General features: G+C 38.5%; 1 protein-coding gene across 1 annotated transcript; it reads right to left on the bottom strand.

Moving 5' to 3' along the window:
- Positions 1 to 8,400: 8,400 nt before the first annotated feature.
- Positions 8,401 to 9,913, bottom strand: LOC145049924 (uncharacterized). Its single transcript, XM_078998260.1, has one exon. The coding sequence runs from the start codon at positions 9,655 to 9,657 to the stop codon at positions 8,626 to 8,628; it is 1,032 nt and encodes a 343-aa protein (XP_078854386.1). The 5' UTR covers positions 9,658 to 9,913; the 3' UTR covers positions 8,401 to 8,625.
- Positions 9,914 to 10,210: the final 297 nt, after the last annotated feature.

Raw genomic sequence — 10,210 nt, 5'->3', positions numbered from 1 at the left:
GGAGCGGGAGGGTTAATCATTTCTGGCTCGGAGTCCGTTCCATCCGTAACTTCCTCTTCCTCCTCTATAGGATCTTCTTCCTCTTCGACTTCCTCCTCGACTTCGTATTCCTCTTCGACTTCGACTTCGAATTCCTCTAGGTCTTCTTCTATCCATCCACCGTTACCTTGGTTTGGGTAGTAGGGATCTCGCGGTATATGGAATCCGGCCATTTGTCTGTACTAGGATAGAGGTATAAGAAAAGAAATTCCTATTTAACGGCATCCTAAGTTTAGCTATATATTGTCCTTATATTTTTATAATAATACTCCTATAGAATTTTAAATTTGCAAGTTTAGAAATTTTCTATTTGGTAAGTTTTTGACTTGTTGTCCACTACGACCATTCCTTGACGTGTGTTGGTCAAATCCAGGATGAATATAGTTGATCAGGCTATATTTATTCTCGATTTGATTACATACCTCAAGGCCCAACCATAGCGTCGCAACTCGCCTTAATACTTTTTAGAAAACTTTGTTATGATACAAGACCGATGCATGCGTGTAAAAAAAATGTATATTTTAAAAGAAAATATGTCGTTTATGAAAACGCGTTGTCAGAGGGTTTTTGGTCCCCTTTTTGCATTTATAGTTTGTATATCTTATGTGGTTCGATATACTTAATTCACTATAAACAATGCTCTAATACCAATCTGTCACACCCCCAAACCAGAATGGCGGAAACATTCGGGGGTGGGTGACTTCACGTAGTACCATAACAATTGAATATTGTAAAGAAAGTAACACAACCATCATATATATAATAAAAACGTATATTGTTGAATTATACATATTTCCAAAAGAATATTACAATATGATGATGTAAAGGTTTAATACTAAACGTCCTTAGCGTTCCTTCTTCAAAAGCTGGTGGTTACCTGTATTACTGACTCCCTGAGAAATACAAGTGGTTTCAAAAAACTGTCAACAATTAAGTTGGTGAGTTCATAAGTGTTTGTATTGAAAAGTATGTCCTTTTGGTAGCAAATCAATGAACGAGGTTTTCAGAAAATCCAATATTTTCTATAAATAGTTTGAAAAGTTCCCAAAGTTGGAGTGCGTTAGTATTTTTCATACTTGACTGATAAAGATAAACTTTTTGCTCAAAATAATGTAGAAAACTGAATGCATATATGAATCTCATAAATCAAACTTGTTTTTATACTTTCATGTGAGTCTTATAACCATACTATTGACACTGACTGCCTGTAACAACACTCTTCAGGTGTTGTAGTGTTATGACATTTGTTACCCCAGACCTGCCGGTCTAACTGTAGCTAACAGTTTTGGTGCGGGGTTGTCAATCCCGTATAGATCTATACACAAGTATCACGCTCTCCCTCCAAGAGATTATGGTATATAATACAGGACTTGAAATGCATACATAAGAGTACGTTGAAATTTGAATATCTCACATCACTTAGTATAAATAGATTTACGATAAAAAAGACTTTACTTCATTTTGTTTGAAAGTATTTCGTTTTTCAAGATGTATACGTAAGAATGTATGAATAACTTGCTAACTATAGCCATTATAGTTTTTCAGAAAGTATGTTCCATTTGGTGAAAATAACTTTATGATATACTAGCCCTTTATACGTAAAGTAAGTTGTTGGTATCGATAATCAATAAGGTAGACGTTACATTTATGTTTATAAAATGATACTTTTACTTGTATTGTACTTGTATCCCCCCCCTTAAAACATGAAAAGACTTGAAAGGTAGGGGTATGAACTCACTTGTTTGGTTTGAAGAGAGTGGGGATAGGGTCGAGCAGAAATTCAACCGCAGAAAGCTGCGTCTTCGAGCTCTTCGGGGATCTCGGTAGCGTAGAACCTTCGTCGGGGCTCGGGTGCGGAAACCGAGGGCGTCGGGACAGCTTCTGGTGCATGAAAGTATGTGGGAGTGATTGAGAGTTTTGAGAAGGTGTGTCAAAATTCGTAGCTCAAGCCTTCTATTTATAGTGTTGGAAAGTCGAGTACGCTGGGCGTACCACTGGAGTACGCTAAGTGTACTTCGGTTACGCTGGGCGTAACTTTGCGTCATGGCTTACGACTCGACTCTAGCTAGGCGTAGAGCTGCAGTCGATGGGACTCGACCCTGCACCTGAGTACGCTGGGCGTACTGCTACATTACGCTGGGCGTAACCCCGACTTCCGTCTTCTAAATTTCGTAACTTTCGCATACGGGCTCCGTTTTTCGCGTTCTTTATATCCACTCATAGGTGAGATTATGCTCTACAATTTTCATTTAGACTCCGTCGGCTAGTTTTGATTTTATTTTTAATGATATGTTTTTAATAGGCCGGGACTGCTAAAGTCCGTTTAAAATTCATAGTTTCTTTATTCGACGTTGGTTTTTGTTTGTCTTTTTATCATTTTACTCCTATTGTGGAGACCTTCAACTTTCGTTTAGGTTGCGATAGCTAAATAACGCTCGATCTTCAATTCGGGTTTTTAGCCCTCTACTACTGTTACGAAAGTTAGAAAATTCGTAACTTCTTCATACGAGGTCCAATTTGGGCGATCTTTTTATGTATGTTTATAGTTTAACAAACTCTACAACTTTTGTTTAGATACTTAAGGCTAAAATGTATTTTATTGTAATTTCACTTTTTACGTTTAAATAATGTTTTAACGGTGTGTCGTAAATATTCGAGCGGTTATAATTTCTTCGATATAACCTGGTTTTGAATGTTCTTTATGTTTTTGGAAACCTTGGCACGATATCTAACATTTGATGCATCCCAATTTAGATATTTAAACACTTTATTTTTTAGGTTAATTTCGTTGATTCCAAATAGTTTTCGTTGTATTTGACTTTTGAGTGTTACACTGCTTTTGGAAAAATATAGGGTTGTCACACAGGTCCCACTGTAGCTAGCAGCAAGGTGTAGGACGGTCAGTCCCGTATAGATCTATACACACATTCATGCTCTCCTTCCAGGAGACTCTGGTTAAAAAACGAGCCATAGTAGTGATGCCATGCACTGATATAGGGTGGTCGTTGAGTTTCAAGAAGGTTTTAGACCGTGTAGTTCTAGATGGGTGAGACCCGAGGGCGTGGTTGCTCAGTGGTATGGTTTGGGTGGGACCCGTGTGTGAGGCCCATATCTTAGTAGCAGTACAGGTGGGACCTGGTAGAGACTTTATGGTCAAGATAGGGGATCGAGGATCCCAGGACTTGTAGAGACAATATGGCAGGTTTGAGAGAGCAGTTTCCTTCGGAAATCGCTGGGAGTGACTGAGTGTTTGAGCTTGGGTGCAGTAACCGGTGGGAGTCCGGTAAACCAGGTTATGGCAGGTTAGTTGGGACCAGGGTAGTCTCGGTTCATCCAGAAAGCGGACAGGAGATAGCAGGACCTTCGTACGGGGAGCACCAAAAGGGGATTGTCGGTAGGGTAAAAGTCGTGCTCTCAGGATTGTTGGTGATTAGAAGTTCTTTCGAGGTTCTTATCTTTTTGGATTTTTTTTGGGAGGTCGGGGAAGAGGTTCTTCGGGGATTGGACATGGCAGGTGATGTGTGCATAGGACAAGAATGTTGTGAGTAGATTGCAGGATAGTTGGTTGTAGCAGACTTCGAGGATGAAGTCTAGTTTAAGTGGGGGAGAGTTGTATCACCCTGATCTGAAAGTATTCATTTATGGATTTCAAAAGCCAAGGCTAGGGGCGTTTAGGTCTTTTAAGGGTTCGGAGTTTCATTTGAGAAGTTTTGGGTCAGGGTGTGTCGCTAGAAGCGTAGGGCTTTTGTGGATATAAAGTTCATCGGAAACGGACTCATAATGAAGGAGTTATACCACTTTGAAGTTATTGACAGAAATGGCCCATAATGGAAATAAATGGCTACAGGAACCATGCATGCAAGGAGGTAAACGCGCGTGCACGCCCAACGTAAGGCTAGGGTACGCCCAGCGTTTAAGTGTAAAAGGATCGTGGCTGCTTAAGGCGTACGCCTAGTGTACAGGAAGTACGCCCAACATATGCCAGTGTCCAGAAACCATAATTTTAGGGCCAAGCAACTATATAAAGAACATAACACCCAGGTTGATAGCCTCCATCTCATCTTCATATAGTCACTACGAAACCCTAAACCTCTATTGAGTGTTCTTGAAACCTTGTGGGTCATTAGAGAGCATTTTGGGTGTTGTAAAGCCATTTCCAAGCAAGAGAAGAGATTAGTAAGGTGGCGGATCGATGGGGAAGCAGTAAATCCAAGGTTTGGGTTCCATTTCCGACCATTTTGAGGTATAAAGTCTGAAACTTTCCTTAAGTGTGCTTAGATCTGGGTTTATGGAGCTTTGGACCTTTTTGGGTCCAAAGGATGGACCTTTATGATGCAATTTCGTTTTTAAGCTTGGGGTTGCCACTCTTAGAGCTAAATATGTCACGTAAGCAGTAAAGTCTCAATATTGATGGTCCTAATGAGCTCATTCATGAGATTTAGCCCTTTCTATGGAAGTTTGTTGTCACCATTTGAGTTTGGGTGTAATTAGTGGGTTGCAAGCCACCAAGTTAGCAACTTTACGGATTAAGACGTGGAAAAGGACCTGGATCTGAGTTTATAGCCTCTGAAGTGGTGTATTAAACACTTAACGGAAAAGTGGCTTAATAGGGCTGTACATTGGGCGTACAAGGAGGTACACACGGGGTACAAGCGATAAGCCAGTATGCCTAGCGTACATAAGAGTACGCCCTGCATACTCTGCCAATTTGGGCTTTGCGTTTTTAGGCCTCGGCTTGGGCTGCGTTTTGAACTTTGGGCCTCTAGGCCATAGTGGGTCAGCAGGAGTCAGTTGTTATGGGCCAAAAATATGTTATGGGCATAACGTAAGGCCCATTAAAGGGATTGGACCCAATATAGCAAATTGGGCCATTAGTGGGCTACTAGTAGTCTCGGGAAGCTTACTTAGTATTTGGGCCTTGGTTCTGGGCATTAGATATGGACCAAGTTGGTTTGGGGATAGAATGGTCATTTTACTGTAAGATTGATTAATGTATTGGACTAAGTGATATTTGGTGTTGGTAGCCCGGGGAGCCGAAGGAGCAGCAGTTCGGGATTTGGCAGATAGCAGCTTGAGGGATATCAGCAAGGTTTCAGCAGTGCAACGTGAGTTTCCTCACTGTGTGAATGGGTCTACGCCCACAATGCCGGCCCATGTAGTTTATGAGTAGGAAGACTCGGGGGTAAGCCATAGGCACTATATGCTAGAATGTGATTCCGGATCAAGGTCTAATGTCGGGCGGGCGCCCAAGGAATGTTTGAATGATAGTTTATACTTGTTGTCTGTGTGAAACCTATATGTGCCTGGTAGGGAGGTGAGTGTGGGCGAGGTCCCGTATCTCATCATTAGCATAGTATGGACGGGGTTCCGTATCTCCTTAGTAGCAGAGTAAGGCGAGGACCGAGATAGGAGAGAGGTGAGTGTGGGCGGGGGCCCGTATCTCACTAACAACAAGAGTGTGGATGGGGTTCCATGACTCATTAGTTGCAGGCCAGGGGCGACGCCCTAGTTAGGCGAGGCCTTAGATCTGGAGTATTGTAGAGTGTGATAGCTGGTTGTTGTGTCTTATGTTATATGTTGTATGTGTTCAAAGGGTGAGGCCCAGAGACACGTGGGGCCTAAGAGAAACAAATATGTGTACTGAGTGGGACTCGATCCAGGCGGGGCCTGATGCCGGGCGGTGCCTGATGCCGGAGTTAGTCCGATGTCGGGCAAGTCCCGATGCAGCAGGCGGGGGCCCAGTATGTGGTTGATGTGGTATGTGGTACTTTGGGGAACTCACTAAGATTCGTGCTTACGGTTTTCAGTTTTGGTTTCCGGTACTTCTGGTAGCGGAGGGAAGAGCTCGGGGTGATCGCATGACACACACACCAAAGGAGTTTTAGCCTGGGATGTTTACTCTGATAAAATAAAATAATATTTTAGACATGATACTCTGATGAGATATGTTTTGAATGAATGGTTGACACTTGTGGTTTATTAGTTAAATTAAAAACGAAATTTTAGTCAAGATTTTTGGGTCGTTACAGAATTGCATAAATATTTTTATATTTTTCAATTTTGAATGATTAATGTTGTTATCTCTGATTTGGTTATGTAGATTTCTAACATGGTTGATGTTGCCACATACTTAAATGTGATATTAATCATATAAGAAATGGATAAATCATCATTTTTGGCTGATCCAAGGTACATTTATCTTTTTTTAATGTTTATCCATTTAGTAAAGATTACATTGAACCCAATTTAAGATTTTTATATTATGCTTTTATGTGACTTTGAACACATATTTGATGTCGATCGTTTCATCAAATCCTTGCTAGGGCAATGTGACTGCTGATAAACCATTTAATTGGATATTCCATTTTTATCTTGCCATAAAATCCTTAAACTTTTTTTTGCAAAAAATACCTGAGGGTTACAAGTAAGGAAACGATATAGTTTGTGGCCATTGTGACACTGAGGTAAACAGTATTATCATCTTCTTTGTATTTCAATTTTATTGTTTTTAATATTAATTCATTAACTTTGTTAGGACGTATCAGTCTTTGAGAGTTTGAAGGTCATGATTCATGAGTGGAATGTGCAGATACAACTCTTGGTTGATCTCAGCTTCTGGAATTAGTGGATGACGATGATGTAAGTTTTGATCTTACTTTTTAATTTTTTATCATTCATATTGATAAGTTTATAATGAAAAACTACAGATTAACAATAAATTATGTAAACTTGAATATTTTCTTTAACTTGAAGTCATTGTGTTACACGTTAGTCATGTGGTAGTTAATGTTTAACAAGTATGTTAACACTAAGCGGTTAATATGTATTTCCTAAACTATAATCACACATTAGATGATGAGTTATAAAGAAAAATTAAGTCATTATTTAAGTGTTTGAATGAATCTGATTATTTAAACGAGTTATAAATAAAATGACCAACGTTAACATTTTTAGATTTTTACCTTTTTTGTTTTTTTAATGACTACAAAATTGAATTTAAAAAAATTTAAAGGATTAGAATCTAATTTGTTGGGTTTGTTTTGTGCATTTGATTGAGTATCTTTATGATATTGTGAGGATTGACTTTTGAATTTTTTTTGTTATTTTTTTCAGGTATTGATGAATTTTTGACTGTTTTGACCGATTTTATTTGTTTGTAATTGAATTCTGTTGGAATTCATAGCAATCTTGGACCAATGGATTTCGACATCCCGTCGTAAACCAATGAAAGCTTACTTTCCAGCATATCCTCTATGTTAAAAAAATACTTCATACCCTTCTAACTCTACAATTTCACTACTCAAATGCATATTTTTTTAAAGTTACATTTACTCCTTCGTTGTTAGTTTTGAAAATGACGATTTTACCTTTTTCTATGTTTTAACATCTTTTTATCAAAATAACAGTATTATTAAACATAATGGACCCACCTCTTGATTTATCTATCAAATTGCTGGTATTGTAGCCCAGCTTTCGGAATAAAGGTAACAAATTTACGAATGTAAAGTTACATATATGTAGCTTTAATCAAGTGAAAAATAATTCTCCTCAAGGCTTATGTGCAGATATATTAGCAAGCTATGCTCTATGGTCGGAGCATATACATTCAAGTCATTACAGACGAGGTAAACTTTATATTTTTACATTTAAAGCAAATTTAAATCATCTTTATGTCTATTTTTCCATTATTTTGCCGGTTAAGCACATGGTACACAACGGATGATAAGTAGTGATCACAGGAGTTCACATTTATTACATTTGTATGAGAAATTACCAACTGCTGTTTCGAAAGCTATGTTTGCTCATTTCCAACAAGAAACAGAAAAAGATGGGATTTACATGAACTGGGGAACAAGTGGAGGAATGGAAACCTCTTGTGGATGTTATTCATGTCAAAGGACAAACTTTCAAAATTTTCTTAAATCAAAACTGTTAGAACCAATATTCTTTGAAAACCTCTTTCATTTATAGTAATCAAATTAAGAAATAACAATGTATTTTACTGTAGTTAACAAATAGCAATGTATAGGCGAATTGCAGAGAATAGCAATGTACTTTAGTGTGGCTACCATTGAATAGTGACACCTTCCCCCCCCCCCCCCCCCCCCCAAAGGGGGGACACCTTTGTAGTTATTATTATTACTATTATTGTTATGGTAATACGAGAATGTAAACAATTTATGATTATTGTCGGCATTTGATCTCGGTTCACTAATAATCCATGTTTGATCCCAAACAGTGGCCACACAGAAGTAAATAAGCTATACCTTGGAGGCTCATTTATCCAAAGTTAGCACCCCGAGCTTTGTAACGTTTTATTTTTCATTAAAAATAATTATTTCTAATGAATACGAGATAAGATTATTGCAACAATCATTAGATTCATATTTTGAATGCTTATTTTCATAGGAAACAAGACAAGATTACATGATAACATAAGCTAACGAGGATTGAATATATGTTGCCGAACATAGATACTCAACTTAACATTTATCTTACCATAACCTTCTTTATTGGTCTCCACATATATATATGCTTCATTGGCAAAAATGTGAGAATCCATAAGAAAGTTGTTAAGATTCAAACCTATATATCACGTTTTGTGATCTTTGTTCCGAATATGTAACTAGCACAAGTTTCCCATGGACTAAGGTGTCTATCTTCAGGACAAGTACTAATTCCTGGATTATTAATAACACCCATTTGTTCCTTCCTAATCTTAGCCAAACAAGGCCAACTCCCAAAAAGATTTTCACACAACTCCACAACTTCTGGACTATATTCAAATGGAGGAACCTGAACCACTTGTTTCCCATATCCATAATCATACCCCACTCCAATTCCATATCCATGGTCATATTCAGGCCATGGATAGTCAAATCCATAATCAGGATAATTGCTTTCCTCCCTTGATTCTAATGGCTCGGCCATAAGAATCGGAACATGCACAGCCGGCTCCGGCTCCGGCTCAGGCTCGGGTTTGGGCTTGGACATGGGCATAAGAGCCGGAACATGCACCGGCTCGGGTTCTGGCTTGGACATGGGCGCAACCTTTGGATCTGATTTAGGGTTAGCCAAAGGGATAGAATTAGCCGCAGGCTTGGACTTCGGCTCAACCGGCTTGGGGTTGGACCGAGGATAGCAGGTTTGATCAGAGGGAGGAAGAGGCTTTCCATATACAGAAACAATATCATAACCACCGCCATATGGTGTTGGATCATACTCTTCAAACTCTGGCTCGTTAAATTGTAAATCTGTTTCTGGGTAAGAGATCGAATAGTGTGTGTGATATGAGACATAGCCCGTATCACAAGAAACTGGTTCGTAAGCAATTAACTTAGGCTCGACATAGTTATATGCAAAGTAATTGATACCAGGGGTAGAAGATGATAACGAGTACTCGTGATCATAATCATAGTCATAATCTTGAGATTGATTATAATAATCTAGAAATTGAGGTTCTTGAAACTCGGGAACAGTGTATGCATTATCAGGATGATAAGATTCATAACCAGAAAAACTTACAGAATCTTGGTAACCGACAACATTATAGGCGGCGTGATCTTGAGGCCACACGTACCCATCATCATACCCATCATCATAGTCATAGTAAGCCATTTTTGATGGATCAAAGGAGAAGATATATGAATTTTGGTTGTGTGGTGAGAAAGGGAAATGAAGTAACAATTATTGATCATGGAAAAGGGGTGAATGAGAAGTGAATTTAGAGAACCCATTTGTTATTACTGACTTGTACTTCCTTCATCGAAAGATGTATATTGATTTTGTATTTGGGAATTGTGTCTGTAAAAGTTTGGAAAACAGACAGAGATGGCGATCGGCCATGTGATATTGTTAGTGGGATATGCAAGTTTCAACCAACCACTTAATGCTTATCTAGAAGAATAGGGGAATTGTACAATTTCAACTACATTACAAAATGATAAAATGATAAAGCTCATTTACTATTGCTACTTTTGGTTACTTGAATAGCAATATGTTGTAAATTCAGTGACACGTAACAAACTTTAAGCGTAACCTTTTTATTTTTATCACTAAAGTTGTAAACGTAATCTGATTTATTTTTCTTTGTGAAAAACATATATCGAAATTGAAACTTATGTGATTTGAACGTTGGACATATCCATCTTGGAGTGTTCAAATTACCACT

Source organism: Lactuca serriola, chromosome 1, assembly GCF_051521515.1.
Source record: "Lactuca serriola cultivar US96UC23 chromosome 1, Lser_US96UC23_V15, whole genome shotgun sequence".
In the NCBI taxonomy this organism is placed as follows: domain Eukaryota; kingdom Viridiplantae; phylum Streptophyta; class Magnoliopsida; order Asterales; family Asteraceae; genus Lactuca; species Lactuca serriola.
Note: the sequence above shows the minus strand (reverse complement) of the source record. Positions and strands in the feature narration are given on the sequence as shown.

Excerpts from the sequence above, each read along its gene's own strand:
- LOC145049924 (XM_078998260.1), bottom strand. The coding sequence starts at position 9,657 with ATGGCTTACTATGACTATGATGATGGGTATGATGATGGGTACGTGTGG.